We start from the raw sequence: 20,488 nt of genomic DNA, 5'->3' as shown, positions 1-20,488 counted from the left end.
TTGAAATTAAAAGCCGCTCTGATACCGACTTGTAGAAAATGGACGCTTGCTCTGAAACAACTCGTTTAGATAACTCAAGAGGGGAGAGACAAGGAGATAAAGGATTCTCAAAAGTCTTCTTCTATTATACTTTCTATTCTGCTTCGTTTGCTCTGTGACTCTTGCACTTTTTTACTCTCTGCTCTGATATTACAATGACAAGTAAAGCCTATCTATAAGTTTTCCTAACACTAAAAATGGCCATAACTATCCAACGCTTTCTTCACACGTTTTCTCACCCATAAACTATTCTTTCCAAAAAAAAAAATATATATTAAAAACCAATATTATTATTATTATTATTATTATTATAATAATAATAATAATAATAATAATAATAATAATAATAATAATAATAATAATAATAATAATAATAATAATAATAATAATAATAATAATAATAATACTAATAATAATAATAATAATAATAATAATAATAATAATAATAATAATAATAATACTAATAATAATAATAATAATAATAATAATAATAATAATAATACTAATAATAATAATAATAATAATAATACTAATAATAATAATACTAATAATAATACTAATAATAATAATAATAATAATAATAATAATACTAATAATAATAATACTAATAATAATAATAATAATAATAATAATAATAATAATAATAATAATAATACTAATAATAATAATAATAATAATAATAATAATAATAATAATAATAATAATAATAATAATAATAATAATAATAATAATAATAATAATAATAATAATGATGATGATGATGGCTTTTTCTCACTCTCATTTAAGTCTACCCTTCTCTCTTTTTTCTCTCTCATTTAAGTTTATTTCCAACAAAACTCCCCCCATAAACTTAAATGTTCTATTCAAGGATTCCACCTGTGTCGTTTTCGTTTTCTCGATCTCAGTTGTGGTTTCTTCAATTTTCTCTTCTTTTCCTCGAGCGGCAAAATAGGGTTGTTCTTCTCTGATGAGACTTCATTTGGATCTTCTCGAGAAGAGCCCATCTGAGACTCCAACTCTTCATTTCTCCAGTTCTCAGCCACGCTTGACTCAAACATCACGGCTTCGTTTAGTTTACTCAATTCCCTTCGTAAGTCCACAGCAACTTTTACAGCTAGCATTCTTGTTTCCTCTAGTTTGGTTTTATCACAAGTGAGTGTCTCAATCGTTTGTTGTAAATTCACTGCCTCCTGTTGGACTTGATTCAGGTTCACGTTGAGTGAGTTTCTCTGTTGAGTCAGTATCTCTATATCTTTCTTCTCTTCATTTCTCCAGTTCTCAGCCACGCTTGACTCAGACATCACGGCTTCGTTTAGTTTACTCAATTCCCTTCGTAAGTCCACAGCAACTTTTACAGCTAGCATTCTTGTTTCCTCTAGTTTAGTTTTATCACGAGTGAGTGTCTCAATCGTTTGTTGTAAATTCACTGCCTCTTGTTGGACTTGATTCAGGTTCACGTTGAGTGAGTTTCTCTGTTGAGTCAGTATCTCTATATCTTTCTTCTCCCTCACTAGCTCGTCCACTTGACCCTCAATCTCCATTAACAAGTCATTCTTTTTCTTCACACATTCTTCAACTTTCTTCGCAAGCTCAGAGATTATCTTCTCATTCTTTTCCTTCTCCTATTCTAGAGAGAAGGAACTCTTACTCAACTCAGTCATTTCTTTCTCTAACCTTTCAACTTTTGTTTCTAGCTCTTTCTTTTCTTCTTCAATTTTCATCCACTTTCTTCTTTCTTCCTCGAATTGCTTTTCCGACCATTAGAGCTCTCTCTCTTCGAGCTCGGACATATCACCTCATTAGAGCTTTTTCTTTGATTTTATCGTCTCCGCTATCAGGATTTCGCCACATCCACTGCGTATCACCTCATTTACAACAGTTTTCATTGGCTCACGACTGTCCGCTATCGTCTTTCGCGCCGTCGTCTCCTTCTGTGTTCAGCTCTTCATTTTGAGCCATCAAGAGGATGCCTCCACTTGTTGCGTCATCCAAGGCCAGGTTGATGGTTTCTTCCACCTTTTCTTCGACTCGACAGTCTCTCGCATAGTGACCCATTCTGCCATAATTGTAACATCTGTCGAGTTATAATTATTTGCATAGTGGCCATATTTCTGACATTTAAAGCACTGGATGTTGGAATTGTATCCTTGACCGCGTCCTTGATTGCGTCCTCTTCCACGCCAATCTGCTTGGCCCGACAGTCTCTTCTCCTGGTAGTTTTCTTTGTAAGTGTTGCCTTAACCACCTCGACCATTCCCGCGGCTTTCACGACCTCTACCTCGAAAATTTTGTGAGTAGAGTACTTTTCCATCCTTTATTGATGCCTTCGTCTGAAGTGCTTGATCGAGTGGCTCCTTCTTCTTTTTCTTACGTTGCTCATGTGCCTCGAGGGAGTCGGCGAGGTCATCGACCGTGAACTTCGCTAGGTCCTTCGACTCTTCTATTACACAGACAACATTCTCGAAGTTGCAGTTAACGACCTCAAGATTTTCTCCACAACACATGTCTCGGGTAACATTTCTCCATTTCGATTTAGCTGATTCGCCACGATCTGTACACGTGTAATATAGTCAGATACATTTTATGACTCCTTCATCTTCATGCTCTCCAACTCGCCACGCAGAGTCTGAGGACGCACTTGCTTGACTCAGTCGGTTCCTTTGAACATCTTTTCTAGAGTGTCCCGCGCTTCTTTTGAAGTAGTTGACCTTGCAATCTTCTCAAAGCCCGACTTGTCAACAGCCCGGAACAGCATGTATAATGCTGCCTTATCATTTGATCGTAATTCTTTTAGCGCCTTGTTTTGCGCCGCTGTATAACCCATAGTATCCTTCGGTTCTTCGAAACCTTCTTCGACCACCTCCCATCTGTCTTGCGAACCGAGAAGAGCTTTCAATTGGATGCTCCAATTATCGTAGTTTGTTTTCATCAATCGTGGTAGCGGCATTTGTCCCATCATGTTCACCATCAGCTCTGATACCAATTTGTAGAAAATAAATTTGCTCTGCTACCAATTTGTTGAAATTAAAAGCTGCTTTGATACCAACTTGTAGAAAATCGACGCTCGTTCTGAAACTAACTCATTTAGATACAAATAGACGCTCGCTCTGAAACTAACTCATTTAAATAACTCCCACGAAACTGTGAAGGGGTGTCGAGAGGGGAGAGAAGACAAAAAATTCTCAAAAGCCTTTTTCTATTATACTTTCTGTTCGGCTTCTTTTGCTCTGTGTCTGATATTACCATTAGAGAGCCTATTTATAAGTTTTCCTAACACTAAAAATGACCATAACTCTCCCATTTTCTTCCCACGTTTTCTCACTCATAAACTATTCATTTCCAAAGGAGTATGGCTTTTTTTGGACTGAATTTAAAAACCAAAAAAATAATAATCTCTCTCTCTCTCCATTTAGGTTCTTTCTTTTCTTTTTCTCTCTCATTTCAGTTTATTTCCAACATAGATGACCACCATGATAGCCTTAGAGGAAATAAAGGTACCACTTAGGCTGGTAGTTGACGGTGTGACGTCAAGGAGCCTCTAGACCCCTTTCGCTCGAATTTGTTATCGTTGAGCTAGGTCTGAGGTCAGTTAGGATTTGTGTGATCTATGTGAGAGAGTTTAGCTGGGCTACCCTGTGTAGAGGATTCGAGCTATAGGAGACGTTGATCATGCGAGTAATCAGCCGAGCTAGTACATACAAGGGTAGTGCCCCCAACCTTGGGCGACACCATGGATTGTAGGATGGGTTCACCAACTACCTCCCACAGATGACGAGCAGGCTAGCACTCACCATGTTGTCCCCACCTGATTGTGAGAGTGTTCTTGAGGTAGCGCCTCAACTCCAAGCACCGGAAACTTTTGTGAAGCCTAACATGATACAAAGACTTTACACATCAAGATCGACAAGCCTAGAGCCTAGAGATAACCTGTGGTTATCTGTTAGGTCAAGGATGCAATCTTCAAGTGATCGAACACTGAGAGAATGAGTGACGACAAAACATTAACGAAAATTTCTCACTTCGATGGTCACTATGATCATTGGAGTGAATTGATGGAGAACTTGCTTAAAGCAAAAGGCTTATGGAGCTTGGTGGAGAATGGTTTTTCGAAACCAGTAGAAGGGACATAATTGGCTACTGCACAACAAGAACATCTTGACGATGTTAGAGTCAAGGGTCATCAGGTAAACCATTACCTGTACCAGGCGATTGATCGAACTGTCTTTGAACAAATCTTGGACCGTCGCACATCCAAGATTGTTTGGGACTCAATAAAAAGAAAGTTTGGTGGAAACCAAAGAGTGAAGAAATCACTTGGAGATGAGAAAAGATGAAATGATCACTGAGTATTTTGCAAGAGTGATGCAGGTTGCTAATAAGATGAGAAGCAATGGAAAGGAAATGCCAGGAAAGAAAATTGTAGAAAAAATCCTACGCACCCTAACTAACAAATTTACATACATTGTAGTATCCATTTACATACATTTTAGTATCCATTGAAAAATTAAAAGATACTGGTACTATGTCCATTGATGAGTTACAAAGTTTGTTAGTGGTGTATGAACAGAAATTTCGACGCCCCAGCAACAGTGATGAAGAACAAGTGCTGAATGTTGTAGGTCGACTAAGTACAAACAATGGAGGGAGAGGAACGTATAGAGAAAGAGGGTGTGGAAGAGGGAGAATAAATTTCAACAAAGCAACTGTTGAATGTTATAAGTGTCACAACTTTGGACATTTTCAGTATGAATGTCCAAAGTGGAAGAATGAAGCAAATTATGCTACGCTTGATGAAGAAGATGAGATGTTGCTGATGGCCTATGTAGAACTCCATGGTTTAAAGAGAAGTGATGTCTGGTTCTTAGACTCGAGTTGCTCAAATCACATGTGTGGTAATGAAAATATGTTTTCAAGGTTAGATAAAACTTTTACTCACAGTGTCAAGCTTGGAAATAATACCAGAATGAAAGTGTATGAAAAAAGGTATTGTAAAATTGTATTTGCAAGAAAATCGTTATACCATTGGAGAAGTATATTGGGCACTTGAACTTAAAAACAATCTTTTGAGCGTTGGACAACTTCAAGAAAAGGGAGTATATGTACGATTCAAAAATGGACTATGCAGTATTTATCATCCACAAAAAGGGGAAAATAGTAGAATCAATTATGAGTGCAATTCGAATGTTCATTTTGCTTGCAAAGTCATCAATCACAACAACTGAAGGGAGCTGTCTCCAAGTCTCTAATACAGATCAATCAACACTTTGGCACTATCGTTATGGTCATCTCAGCTACAAAGGCCTTTGTATTTTGAAACATAAAAACATAGTGGAAGGTTTGCCGCAAATTGTTGATCCAAGCATCACTTGCGAATTATGTATAAAGGGCAAACAACATCGGACTTTGATTCCAAAATGCAGTCAGTGGAGAGCAACTGAAAAATTGGGACTTGTTCATGCTGATTTGTGTGGTCCGATTACTCCGCCTTCAAGTAGCGGAAAAAGGTATGTGTTGTTTTATAGATGATTTTTCTAGGAAGGCATGGATGTACTTTCTTCCCGAAAAAATCAGAAACATTTTACCATTTTAAATGTTTCAAAATTCTAGTGGAAAAAGAAGTTGGAATGCCCATAAAATGCCCGAGAATAGATAGAGGAGGAGAATTCAATTCGACAAAATTTAATGACTTTTGCAAGCAACATGGAGTGAACAGACAACTGACCACAACTTATACTCCACAACAAAATGGAGTAGCTGAACACAAAAATCGTACAGTGATGAAACTGGTAAGAGTTGTGTTAACAGAAAAGAAAGTACCAAAGATATTCTGGCCTGAAGCTGTTATGTGGTGAATCGTGTCTTAGATTGATCACCAACTCTTGCAGTAAAAGATGTGACACCAGAAGAGGCTTGGAGTGGAGTAAAATCATCAGTTGACTATTTTCGAGTTTTCAAATGTGTGGGATATGTTCATATTCCAGATGCTAAGAGGAAAAAGCTTGAAGATAAAAATGTAAGTTGAGTTTCATTTGGAATCAGCGGTGAATCCAAAGGGTACAAAATGTTTGACTCTCTTGCAAACAAAATCATAGTTAGTCGTGATGTAATTTTTTATGAGGATCGTGAATGAGATTGAAAAATTCTAAAAATGAAACTGATTTAGATTGGGGAGAAAGCATTGAAATTTCAATTGCAATTGACGAAGACACAAAACAATACACAGGTTCAACTTCATCGATTAACTCATATGGTGAAATTGAACTTGTTGTTGCACCTGTTGCTGAACCTACTGCTGCACCTGCTACTGAAATCGAACCAGGTTTGGCTATAAGGGAGGGTAGAAGTCGATGCCCACCTATATGGTCAACTAATTATGTTTCCGGTGAAGGTTTGTCCGAAGAAGATGATGTTAACATGACATTTTTTTACAAATTTAGATCCTGTAAAGTAAGTGGAAGCAGTCAAAAACTCAAAGTGGAGGATTGCCATGGATGAGGAGATTAAATCCATTGAAAAAAATCAGACCTGGCACTTAGTAGCTCTACTTGCTGGTGCTAAGAAAATTTGGGTAAAATGGATTTATAAAACTAAGCTAAATGAGCTTGGAGAGGTTGACAAATACAAGGCAAGATTGGTGGTAAAAGGTTACACACAAGAGCATGGAATTGATTACGAAGTTTTTGCGCTGGTAGCTAGAATGGATACTGTGAGGATGATCATAGCTTTTGCCGCTTAGAAAGGCTAGAAACTTTATCAGTTAGATGTAAAATTAGCTTTTCTACCTGGAGAATTGAAAGAAGATCTTCTTTGTAGAACAACCAAGAGGCTATGAAAAAAAGGGGAGTGAACATATGGTGTATAAGCTCAACAAAGCACTCTATAGGTTAAAACAGGCACCTAGAACATGGTTCAGCCGAATCGAATCCTACTTCATCAAAGAAGGTTTTGAAAGCAGTTCTAGTAAGAATACAATCTTTGTTAAAAGGAAAAAAATGTAACATTTTGATTGTAAGCATATATGTTGATGATCTTTTGTTTACTAGCAATGATGAAACATTACTGGGAGAATTTAAATGTTCTATGAAAAAGAAGTTTGATATGACTGATCTAAGATAGATGAGGTTCTTTCTAGGGATTGAAGTAATACAACGTTCCGATTACATTTTTATATGTCAAAGAAAGTATACAACTGAGGTTTTGAAGCGATTTGAGATAGAAAATTACAACTCTGTTTGTAATCCCATTGTTTCAAGACAAAAAATTGGTAAAGATGAAAATGGCATTAAAATGGATGCAACTTTTTTCAAACAGATAGTAGGAAGCTTGATGTATCACACTGCCACCCGTCTTGATCTTATGTTTGTTGTTAGTCTAATAAGTCGTTTTATGGCTTGTCCAACACAACAACATTTTGCAGTAGCAAAAAGAGCTTTGAAGTACTTGAAAGGTACAGTTAACTATAGTGTATTCTACAAAAGGGGAGGAGTGAGTGAGCTGGTCGGTTTTACTGATAGTGACTATGTCAGCGACATAGAAAACCGCAAAAGCACTTCAGGCTATGTGTTTATGATGAGTGAAGGAGCAGTAGCTTGGTCATCTAGAAAGCAACCTATAGTCACTTTATCAACCACAGAGGCAGAGTTTGTTGCTGTTGCTGCATGTGCATGTTAAGCTATTTGGATGAGAAGAATACTCAAAGAGATCGATTCTTTACAGACAAAAGGAACCAAACTTATGTGTGATAATGCTTCAACTATTAAGCTGTCAAAAAATTCAGTTCTACATGGTCGTTCTAAGCACATAAGCGTGAGATTTCATTTTCTTAGAGATCTTACAAAAGAAGGCACTATCAACTTAGTGTTCTATGGTACTCGAGATCAACTTGCTGATTTGTTGACAAAGCCTCTCAAGTTGGAAACATTTCAGAAACCGTATAAAGAGCTTGGTGTATGTGATATTTTAGACTTAAATTAATTCTTGTCAAAAAAAACTGGAATAAGTTCAAGGGAGAGAATGTTAAGGAGTCACTTGTCTAGTTTTCTGTTTCAAATATAGTTCTAGTCTTGAGGGAGTTCTATTCTTGAGGACTTTTAGGATTTTCCTACTTATATTTTTATGTTATCTGTGGTTTCTATTTTTTTTTAAATGCTATCTAATACCATGCTTAGAATTAAAAAAATTGCACTTGAAATCCAATTATTTATGTTCTCCGCTCTAACATATGCACAATATGCATATGCAGATGAACCATAGATAAAAGAAATAGACCTCTTAAAAGTCTCATCACCTTGAATAATTGAACAAACGTGTGAATGAACAGATTGTGTATTGTTTTCTAAAAGAGACGAGCTAAATAAAGCAAACACAATCCTCTTAGTTTCTACTAAAGTTGCTCCTTTTATAAATGGAAACTATAGCTGAATAATTAGTGGGTAAACCCATTCATATCCTTCAACAAGTGGCCCCCAAAATAATCATTGTTTTTGGCCCATAGGAAACCAAAACGCTATAAATTTAGAAGATATCTTTATGAGGCAATGAACGTAGAGAGTTGGAGGGAGATGGAAAAGAAGCCTTATTTTGCAGTGCTACTCAGACATAGCATTTATGCAGGAATGTTTCTGCTGTCCAAAGCTGCCTTTGATGGCGGAATGAACAACTTTATCTTTGTTTTCTATAGGCAAGCCATAGCCACTGTGTTCTTGTTGCCCATCGCTTTGTATTTTGAATGGTAACTCACTTTTTAGTCTAACTTTTTGCTTTTCTTTCTTCATTTTCTTAGCTTTCGGTTTGATTTTCTGTTTGTTTCTCAGGAAAACTGCGCCTCCCCTTTCATTTGTCACCTTCGCCAAGATCTTTAAGCTTTCTTTATTTGGGTATGATTTTATTTCTCCATCCTTTCTTTGTTTCGTTTCTGAGTAAGATAAAATTTATGGTAGTTCTAATTTCTCGATCCTGTGTAAAGCTGGTTTAAGAGGGTTTTTGTGTAATACCAGCTCTAGACCGGATCGAGAGCTTAGAACTAGAATAGAGTTACATACCAGAGTTTAATTCTTTTGAATTAAGGAAATCTTTTGGACCGACTGAAAAATAAAAGATTGGTTGTATTGGAGACTTGAGCAACTCGTATAGAGTTCAGAATGCAACTTAACCCGTCTTTTGTTTTTAGGTTAGATCGTCGGGTTGTCCTTTTTTTTAAAAAAAAATAATCTTATTTATCGTCGAAACATGTTATATTAATAACTAAAATCTTATACAACTCAAATATCAAATAATAATCTTGAAAGTAGATTAGAGAAAAATTGGATTGTAAATCCATTTTTGGGTTGGTTGACTTAGATGGGTCGATTAAGTCAGGTTGATTTTTTAAAAAACGGTCAAACCATGAATTGATTGGGATTTTCTATTTTTAAAAAAAAACTGTCAAACAGTAAATTGATTTTCTATTTTTAAAAAAATAGTCAAACGGTGAATTGACACTCGGATTTTCTATTTCTATTTTTAAAAAATCCGTCGTACAGTGAATTGACACTAGAATTTTCTATTTTTAAAAAAACCGTCAAACAGTGAATTGACACTCGAATTTTCTATTTCTATTTTTAAAAAACCCGTCAGACAGTGAATTGACACTAGGATTTTCTATTTTTAAAAAAACCGTCAAACAGTGAATTGACACTCGAATTTTCTATTTCTATTTTTAAAAAACCCGTCAGACAGTGAATTGACACTAGGATTTTCTATTTTTAAAAAAACGATCCGACAGTGAATTGGCACTAGGATTTTCTATTTTTAAAAAACCGACAGTGAATTGACACTAGGATTTTCTATTTTTAAAAAAACCGTCAGACAGTGAATTGACACTAGGATTTTTTATTTTTAAAAAACCCCTCAGACAGTGAATTGACACTAGGATTTTCTATTAAAAAAAAAACCCCTCAGACAGTGATTAAGTCAGGTTGATTTTTTAAAAAACGGTCAAACCATGAATTGATTGGGATTTTCTATTTTTTTAAAAAAACTGTCAAACAGTAAATTGATTTTCTATTTTTAAAAAAATAGTCAAACCGTGAATTGACACTCGGATTTTCTATTTCTATTTTTAAAAAATCCGTCCTACAGTGAATTGACACTAGAATTTTCTATTTTTAAAAAAACCGTCAAACAGTGAATTGACACTCGAATTTTCTATTTCTATTTTTAAAAAACCCGTCAGACAGTGAATTGACACTAGGATTTTCTATTTTTAAAAAAACGATCCGACAGTGAATTGGCACTAGGATTTTCTATTTTTAAAAAACCGACAGTGAATTGACACTAGGATTTTCTATTTTTAAAAAAACCGTCAGACAGTGAATTGACACTAGGATTTTTTATTTTTAAAAAACCCCTCAGACAGTGAATTGACACTAGGATTTTCTATTAAAAAAAAAACCCCTCAGACAGTGATTAAGTCAGGTTGATTTTTTAAAAAACGGTCAAACCATGAATTGATTGGGATTTTCTATTTTTTTAAAAAAACTGTCAAACAGTAAATTGATTTTCTATTTTTAAAAAAATAGTCAAACCGTGAATTGACACTCGGATTTTCTATTTCTATTTTTAAAAAATCCGTCCTACAGTGAATTGACACTAGAATTTTCTATTTTTAAAAAAACCGTCAAACAGTGAATTGACACTCGAATTTTCTATTTCTATTTTTAAAAAACCCGTCAGACAGTGAATTGACACTAGGATTTTCTATTTTTAAAAAACCCGTCAAACAGTGAATTGACACTAGGATTTTCTATTAAAAAAAAAACCGTCAGACAGTGAATTGACACTAAGATTTTCTATTTTTAAAAAAACCGTCAGACGGTGAATTGACACTAGGATTTTTTATTTTTAAAAAACCCCTCAGACAGTGAATTGACACTAGGATTTTCTATTAAAAAAAAAACCGTCAGACAGTGAATTAACACTAGGATTTTCTATTTTTTTAAAAACCGTCAGACAGTAAATTGACACTAAGATTTTCTATTTTTAAAAAACCGTCAAACAGTGAATTAACACTAGGATTTTCTATGTTTAGAAAATTCAACCCAATCCAAAAAGAAAAAAAACTAACCCAACCTATTATTTATGGTTTAGGTTGAGTAATCGAGATTTGTCACATCTCTTCGAATCATTTGAACCCTCAATTTCACTTAAAATAATCAACTCATAATTTCGTAATGTTAGTGTGTAATTTTTTAACCTGATTGAACTATTTGCAGGATAACGGTATGTCTTGATCTCCAGGGAGTTGCTCTTATTTATACATCAGCAAGTTTAGCTGCAGCAACTATAAATGCTATTCCTGTTATTACGTTTCTTTTTGCCCTTCTATTCAGGTAAACTACACATCTTTAAACGATGAGCTTCTTTTTACGTATTTAGAGTTATGTCTAATACGTTTTTCAACTTTAAAAAAAGGTAAATTTTAGGTTAAATTAAGGACGTTATAGTTTTTAAAACTTTAAATTTTGTGTCTAATAGATTTATGTATCTTAGAAATGTCTAATAAGCTTTTAAGTTCTTGTTTCAATTTAAAAAAAATCAATGGATCTAAAAGCTATATAAAATTAAAATTTATATGTAACGAGATTCGAGAGGTTCAATTTTGTATTTAATAAATTTGTAAACTCTTAAAAATTTTAATTAGGTCAATCATCTATAACACACAAAAGTGAATATCTATGAGAAAATTTTTATTTTTAGGGATATATCAGACATAATATTGAAAGTTTATGAACCTGTTAGACACTTTTAAATTTTTTCATGAACCTTAAACCTTTGATTTTATGAACCCTACCTCTACCTCTACCTCTGTAACAAAATCTTCTTTCAACCTTCAATTCTAATTCTCATCGATCAAAGTATCAAAGCATTGTATTGTCAATAGCTAGTCAAGCACATGATATTAGAGCTAATCAAATCCATACTTTTTATACTTCAAAAGAAATTTATTCTTTAGAGATTTATTTCAAAACTTATATCTTTATTCTATCAAAGTATTCGTGTCCACTTAATCGTTCGCTTTGGTTGGTGAAAGCGAATCGAATAGTACCTCTGGAATAAATAAGTACTTGGAAAGAAATAAAGAATCAACATTGAACATGTCAATTTGCACATGCCAGTTCATTACAAATGAAGCCCTCAAGATTCAAGATCTATAAGGAACTTTAGAACTAAAACACCCCAAAGATAGATCCATAGTCAATCAACCACCATAACACCTTCAACTTTGTTGAACATTTGTGTCAAAATATCCTTGTCAACAGATATTTGGATTCAATACGTCTCTTCTCAAGAGATACAACCTTCAAACATTGTGAAGAGTCCAATTATGTTCTTACAGTGATATTTGAGCAAAAGAGATACATAAATGAACCAAAATCACATTTAAATGAGAATGATCTTGAAGATAAGATAACTAAGAAAAAAGTTATTACCTATACCAACAAGGTACACTTTCTTTTCGATGACTCAATCATAGGAACTCCAGAGTTAATTCTGCTTTGCTTGGAGCAATTTTATGTTAGATGACCTAATTTTTTTTTTTAAAGGACCCATGTTAATCTGTGAGAATAGTCTTCACTTTTAAAGCGAGAAACAAGTAACGTAGTTGTGTCGCAGTGAATACACGAGAATGTTAGGACAATCAAGTGTTGAATCCTGAACATAGATTGTTACAATATAGGCCTCGTTCTGTTATTTAGGCTTATAGACAACAGTCTTGCCTCTCAAGCTCCAAACTTCTTGGTTTCTCTCTAATATTCTCACGTACTAAAAACCTGTGTCTAAATCTCGCTGAAAAAGGATTGAGATTAGAAAACGTGTTCATTTGGTGAATATCATTTTCATAATAAGGATGGATGATGCTGATAGAATCAATTTTTAAAAGAGCACCCGTCACAATTCCAAAGTTGCCATCTTGGGAGCAGATTTTTAGGAATCCATAATGGATCTTTCTTCCTATGGTTTAATCAAAAGGAAGCACACACTCAAATATGTGCTCTTTGAGTTCAAAAGCTTGTATTGTGAGAAGATCATGGCTACAACTTAATAAAGAAAATGATGAATTAAAGATTTATTGTCGTCTCGAGTAAAGGAGGGATACATGAATGATTCAGGATCATATCTGAATGAGATTGATCCTAAGAATATGATAGTTAAGAAAGAATGAGAAGAATTAAAAGTTATTACCTATATCAACAAAGAGTACTTTCATTTTCCGTGGCTCAATCATAGGAACTTGAAGGTTAAACATTCTTTACTTGAGCAATTCTACTTTGGGTGTCCTCCTAAGAATTTTCCTAGTTGCGTGTGAGTGAGAACAAATCTTGCTAGAAGGACTCCTGTTGGTTTATGCAGATAGTTTTTACTCTTAGAATGGATGAAATAAGTAAATTGATCATGTTTCAAGAAATGTATGAGGATGAAATAAGTAAATTGATCATGTTTCAAGAAATGTATGAGGATGCATTTGAGGTGTGATTTTAAATTTTGACCAAATTTAGAGGAGGTTGTTAGTATAGTTTCTTAAATTTATGACATTGTTCAGGGTTTGTAGAAGAAAAAGAAGAGAGACTTTTTATGACTTATATTATATTTACCCAAAGAAAATGTATGGTTTGTTGATATCGGATGGTCGAACAAGAGAGATGCAAGTTGAAAGAAAAATGATGGTGAAAGTTGAAACCATTCATGATAACATAAAACTATTAGTTCAATTTGTGCCTAATTTTAGGGTACAATTTATTGAGTGTGACCCTTAATGACTCAAAGATATTCAATTCTATTTGATGACAACACAAGTGTCATTAAAATAAGAAATTAGGTCACAAAGTTCAAATTGCCATGATTTCAAATAAGGTGTTTCCATGGGTTGTTTCTAACATGAGAAATTTTGCTTTTGCTGCTAATACAAAAGATAACTCGACGTTTTGGCATCTGGGATATGGGTATCTTCATATGAAGGGCTTGAAGCCACCCAAGGATAAAGGTATGATTTTCGGATTACCAAAACTGATCAATAAGTTTATGTGAAGGAGGCATTTATGGTAAGCAAACTAGGAAGACCTATTCTATTCGGAAAGCTAAAAGAGCTTCAAATTGTCTAGAACTAATTCATGTTATTTATGTGGACAAATACAAACTAAATTCTTTGGTGGGAGTATTTATTTTTACTATCAGTTAATTTTAAAGTTATGTGGAGAACTAAAGTGGTAGCCACCTTAAACTTCTTCACATAGATAGAGGTGACGAGTTCATATTTAAATAATTCAATCTATTTTATGAAGAAAATGGCATCCAAAGAGATTTAACAACTCCTTACCCTCTATAACAAAATGGAATTGTTGAACGAAAAAATCAAACTATTGTGGAGGTAACAAAAAATATTTTACAAGTAAGGAGACTTTCAAATCAATTTTAGGCAGAAGCTATAGCAACATCTGTCTATCTATTAAATTTCTCACCAATGCGACCGGGAATCTAAATTTTCTTACGCTGACGCATGGCAAAAGTTTAACACTCATAGATCTTGACAAATGCTAGAACTCCTATCTCTGATCCGAATAGTCTCTTCATAGATTTTGGGCACAATACTCCCTAAATTAATGTACTCAAATTTCAAAACCTCACTTCTAATATTCTTCACGGATCTAAGAGAAATTCGAGAACAGGATCCAAGAACTTACCTTTGGATTTTCCTCCATTCTTGACGGTTTTGGATGATTCAAATATCCAAAATGCTTGTCCTCTAGACTCTGTGAAGGGTTCGTGAAGGAAACTCGACCAGAATCAAACTCCTCACGACCATTACAACTGTTACTTCCCTCTCTCTAGAACTTTCTTTCTCTCTCTACTTCTTTTCTTTTCTTCTCTTTTCCTCTCTTTTCCTTCCTTTTCTTTCCTTTTTTTTTTTCTTTTGCTTATCTTTTACTAACCTCCTTAGGTGCTTAATTACAAGGAGGGCAAAATGACCAAACTATCCTTCTAGGTTGTCTTTTACCATTTTTATTTTATATTTTTCTTGAATGTATGAGTTCTCCAAGCATTTTCTCCTCTATATAATTTTGAAATTAGATCCTTAAGATTCTCAATTCATATGTGTAGTTACTATACTCTATATCAATTTAATACAAACTAAGGAGTCATGCACATTATTAGCCTTTTGTTTCCCTACTCTTTTTAGATCCTCGATCATCTTTCTATGTTGGTCCCTACAATGACCTTTCTTATTGTACTAATAGCACTCTACATTCTTATTTCTATTTTTTTTTTTCACTTTTCCAACTGCTACATGATTTATTCAATTCAGAATTGATCTTATATTTACCATTATTTACAGTAAACCCGACCCCAAAAAATATTATCGGATACTTAAAAGCGTTACATTCAAGCGTTTCCATTGCTATATTTTCCTCATTGGTAATCTCTAAGGGAAAAGAAAATGTTTGGCAGGGTGGAGACGTTGAGGCTAAAGTCAATAGTAGGATTAGCAAAGGTTGGAGGAATAGTTTTTTGTATGGGCGGTGTGTTGGTTTTGGTTTTCTACAAAGGCCCTCAACTCACATTCTTTAACAATCACCACCTTTTTTCTATACACAAACATCAACAAAATCCACTTCATGTTGCTTCAACCCAAACTTGGATTAAGGGTTGCTTCCTAATGATGGCTTCAAATACCTTGTGGGCTTTATCACTTGTTCTTCAGGTACTTCATAATTATTTTTAATGTCTTTTTATGAGTGATCGTAAAACATTTATCCCGAGTTCTTTGGTTTAACGCAGGCGTTTGTACTGAAATGTTATCCTTCGACACTTCTATTCACTAGTCTTCAGTGCCTTGTTAGCTCATTTCAATCCTTCGTTATTGCCATTGCTTTGGAGAGAAACCTTGACGAATGGAAATTGTCTTGGAATCTTAGACTTCTTTCGGTCGCATATTGTGTAAGTCATTTTGTTGGTAATATAAAATCTAGTTGCGTTTTGATTACGTTAAAAATTTATCATTGTGATTGCATGCACAAACAAGTTCAAAGTGATTGTTTATAGGTACTCGATGGCTCTGACATTCTCCTGTATCTCATGCGACATGATTGCCTCACCTGATTGTCACTTTTTAGAGTAAAGTCTATCCCACATACACCACATTACCTAATTGTCACTTTTAAGAGGGAAGTTTATCTCCACATACCAAAATAGGTGGTTTCGCATTTGTTTATCCTCACTTACATGCTTCCTTGGAAAATTTTCACGAGGTCGCCCAACCTAAAATTGTTCAAAGCTAAGCATGCTTAATTTTGGAGTTCTTATCCTTGAGTCACTCAAAAAGAAAATACACCTTGTTGGTATAGATAGTAACTTCAATTATTTTTAGTCTTTCTCAAGGATCCTATCCTCAAAATTACTTTCATTTGGATGTGGTATCAATTTGTTCACCTACCCATCCTTTACTAGGGCGTCAAATGGCCACTAGCTTCTCGTGGCCGCTAGCTTCACCCTTGGTTTGTCCTTTATTTACATCCTACTAGGATAGATATTACTTTGATACCATTTGTCATGAGACATTACAATTTACATTCTTTACTAGAGTGTCAAATGTCTCATGCCTAAGATTGTGATAATGATTTGAAATTTGAATTTGGCACCTGATACCTGAACATAAATGACTAAAATATCCTGGAATTTATTTTGACAACTTTTTCTATTTTTTCTCACCATTTTTATATACATACTTACCAAATCAATAATATCAAAATATTTGATGCAGGGAATAGTGGCAACTGGGGTTACATATTCTCTTCAAACATGGATTATTAAGAAGAAAGGACCAGTTTTTTTAGCCATGTCAACACCAATTATTCTCGTCATTACAACTATTTCTTCTGCCGTTCTTCTTGGCGAGAGTATCAGCCTTGGAAGGTAACTTAAGTGTTTGATTTCATTTGAGATCTCATGGTAATCCTAGTATGTTGAATCTTAAACCTTAGTAATATACAAAATCCTAGTTAAATGTTTAACTCTAAAATTAATTTGATTTTATTGGAAGCGATGGTAAATCTTTAGAATTTAATCTAATTTTATTAAAAAATAAGTCCTTTAATCTAAATATACTCAAGAATGTCAAAATGATAAGGAACCACCCCAAGAGAAAATAAGGTTCGGATTACCTTGTTGATCAAATGTCTGAAGGTTCGAATTATCTTGTTGATCAAATGTCTGAAGACAAAAACCCTGGTTTGAGATTGAAATCACTCTACAAGCAATTGAAAAATAAATAATACCAAGTTTACGGGACAAAATCAAAGACAGAGATAAAATGAAATTGTTGTTCAAAAGTTTATTACAAAATTGGAACCAGAGAATGTTATCCTAACTTCTCAGTCTCTCTCAAATGATCTCAAGCCATTAGTTAGGCTTGGATTAGATATTCAGCTGTTACCCTAACTTCTCAGTCTCTCTCAAATATTTGTATGTCTTCAAAACCCTATGCCTGGATATTCTGTCTTCACATAGACAAGAGGCATTCCGTGTATATGTTCAATTGTCTGCAACTCTAAACGGTTTGCCTCGCCTCTAGTCCAAGTCTTTTGGCATGACTTTGCTCATTCTCTAGGCCAAGGTCTCTCATATGTAACGTCATATCTCATCCGTCATCATCTTGTCATCTAAGTTTTCAACGACGCGACCCGCATGTTCGTGATGCTCGCTTGGATACACTTGTCAAGAATAGACCCCATGAGTCCACTATATTGCCAGGACATCTCGAACATACATCCATCCAGGTTTGGTTGAGGAATGAACCTTCTCTTGTTCATGTTGAGTCATCTATGGATACCATACTGGATAGCGGGTGAATATATCAACCAATAACATATGGGCTGGGTCACAATGTAAGCACACCCATGTCGTTTAACATTGTCCTTGAAAACAATTTTAAAAGGAAGAACCTCAAGACACTTGTCTTGCAACCCTCGCCCACATTGTGACATACGTATATGCCAGAAGGTAGCTCACTTAGGCCACAGGGCCCGAAAGTGGTGGAGAGCTGATACATGCTTCCTGTTCTAGTATATTTTGAGGCATTTTTGGTATTACAGGAGTAGACATGATTTTTAAAACGGTTATACGACCTTGTGGGGTGTCCATCGATTGTTTGATCGACACCAAATTTATCAAGCACTTGTATTTCATAATGATAGAATTAACTCCAGAGCCATATGACAAAATTATATCGAAACTCCAAGTTTCTTCTTTGAGCCTCTCTTTAATGCTCTTATCCATCTTTTGCCTTTGTCTCTATTATGCCTCAATTTGGCTTTATTGAACACTTTTTATGGTGTGTTGGATGATGCCACTATCTATCTTTACTAAGTGGCATCATAGCACTTAGCTTTCACGTAGATGGGTGCCAGTTGAGAGTTGCCACTTTGTCTATCTACATGTAGGGATCACAATCTACTATCTTCATAGTATGGTTGTGACACTCTCCCTTACTTAAACTAGTTATCGTTCTCGATGACTTTTTTAACGACACAATTGCATCGTGGATTGTGACATTCCCCTAACTTAAACTAATAATTTTTTATCAATAACTTTTTGGGTGCAATCGGCATCAAGAGTTTGACACTCCTCCATTTTATCTCAGCGTCATTCCGATGATAATCTAAACTTTGGATTGGCTGCTAACCGACCTACTGAAGATAAACGTGCTTCAAAATGAATATTGCAATAGAAACTACTTATGGACTATCCCACTGACAGACCTTCTCTTGATGTCCAAGACTCGTAGTACAAGCAGATGTTGATTTTGATACCAGATGTTGGTTTTGTCCCCCGAACAAAGTACATTGATTTCATCTTTTGAGAGTTTCATTTTGTATGAAATTGAGTTCCAATCATTGGTTTGTCCTTTTCAGGATCATTCTTGAAAATCATTCTTTTTCATCTTTTGAGAGTTTCATTTTGTATGAGATTGAGTTCCAATGATTGATTCTTTTTCATCTTTTGAGAGTTTCATTTTGTATGAGATTGAGTTCCAATGATTGATTTGTCCTTTTCAGGATCATTCTTAAAAATCATTCTTTTTGGTAACTTGGACATATTATTATTTCAAAACAACACTCTTTGAAATAAATTGCATAATAATTCTTATGAATCTTGTTTTTTTGTTTGGTTGTAGTGGTATAGGTGGGCTCTTACTGATTGGAGGTCTCTACAGTGTGCTATGGGGAAAGAACAAAGAGCAAAAAGTTAATGAAGAGCTAAAACAAATTGACAAAGAATGCGGTTTGCCAGTGAGGGGAAATGAGACATCTCAATCTTGACAATTCACAATCTTCCTTGATTAGAAATATTTGAATGTGACAAGCCTTTTTTTTTATTCGTTCTTAGATTTCATTTCCTTTTTAGTTTGTATATTTCAAATTTAGTTTATATAATTAAGTTAAGATGGAAAATCTGAACATGTACCTCGATTTACTAATTTTTGCTGAGGAAATCGATAAGTGTCAAAACGTTTGTATGTTTAGAAATATTTTTACGCTCCATAGTCCATCGTATCAATGAGTAAAAGAAGAGAGACCTAATAAATACTATGCCAATGTTTTTTTTAGCACTTAGGAAATTGAATGAAACTTGTTTTACTTCTCCCGACATGCCTACCAACTGACAAGGGCACTACTAGGTTCGATCTAAGTTGTCGAATAGCGCTACTGAGGTCTAGAGGGAATAGGATGTGGTCGGGCTTTAGTGATATCGTTCTCCCTGCTAATGGCCCTATAAGCCATCTTAAATTTTCGTTTACATGGTTCTTAGGGAATTTAGGTAGTTTAAATCACATCTTCTATTTCTATGTCGCTCGGAATTAGCCTTTTAAAGCTAATCCAATTTTTTGTTGCACAAAGGTCTACACAACTAATTGTCGCTCACGATCCTAGGATGATCCGTCTACTAAAAATATAGTGACCTACGTCACATGAAACCAGTCTAGCTCTAGTTCCCTATTCTAAACATAATACATTCATGCATGTTGGCTTTTCGGCCCATGATCTCACTTTAATTAATTTCAATCAAATGTTTTGATGACAACAAACCTACTTTTAATTATTAACTATTTTCAGTATTTTGAACTGTCTACAGTATAAGGTCGGGAATAACAATTCCAACGACTTTTCAATTACTCAAATCAGAGCTAAAACGAAGAAATTACAATCGAGACAACATACCCGACGTGATGATGTGTCAGCAAAATCAAAATGATGGACAAATCAAAATATATCAAAGTATGACATTTATAATTTTGGGAGAGTAACAAATGGTGGAGTTTTTTTTTTCTTTTCTTTTCTTATTATTATATTTTTAAATAAAGTTATTTTTACAAAATATAAATTTGAATCTAACCGTTACTCACATCGATTTT

At 34.5% G+C, this 20,488-nt stretch overlaps 1 protein-coding gene across 2 annotated transcripts in view; it reads left to right on the top strand.

Moving 5' to 3' along the window:
- LOC111434891 (WAT1-related protein At5g64700-like) overlaps positions 1-19,491 on the top strand; it is a 39,838-nt gene extending 20,347 nt beyond the window's left edge. The window contains exons 1-7 of one of the 2 annotated variants that reach the window (XM_023072219.1): positions 8,590-8,770; positions 8,853-8,915; positions 11,292-11,408; positions 15,526-15,778; positions 15,856-16,014; positions 16,838-16,989; positions 19,250-19,491. In XM_023072219.1, the coding sequence (XP_022927987.1) occupies positions 8,601-8,770; positions 8,853-8,915; positions 11,292-11,408; positions 15,526-15,778; positions 15,856-16,014; positions 16,838-16,989; positions 19,250-19,394 (1,059 nt within the window). In that variant the 5' untranslated portion in view covers positions 8,590-8,600 and the 3' untranslated portion in view covers positions 19,395-19,491. Of the gene's footprint in view, positions 1-8,589; positions 8,771-8,852; positions 8,916-11,291; positions 11,409-15,525; positions 15,779-15,855; positions 16,015-16,837; positions 16,990-19,249 lie in introns of those variants that run through there. The other variant, XM_023072218.1, reaches the window with a different exon arrangement.
- Positions 19,492-20,488: the final 997 nt, after the last annotated feature.

This window comes from Cucurbita moschata, unplaced genomic scaffold, assembly GCF_002738365.1.
Source record: "Cucurbita moschata cultivar Rifu unplaced genomic scaffold, Cmos_1.0 Cmo_Scf00047, whole genome shotgun sequence".
In the NCBI taxonomy this organism is placed as follows: domain Eukaryota; kingdom Viridiplantae; phylum Streptophyta; class Magnoliopsida; order Cucurbitales; family Cucurbitaceae; genus Cucurbita; species Cucurbita moschata.
The sequence above is the reverse complement of the archived record's forward strand: the minus strand, read 5'-3'. Positions and strand labels throughout refer to the sequence as shown.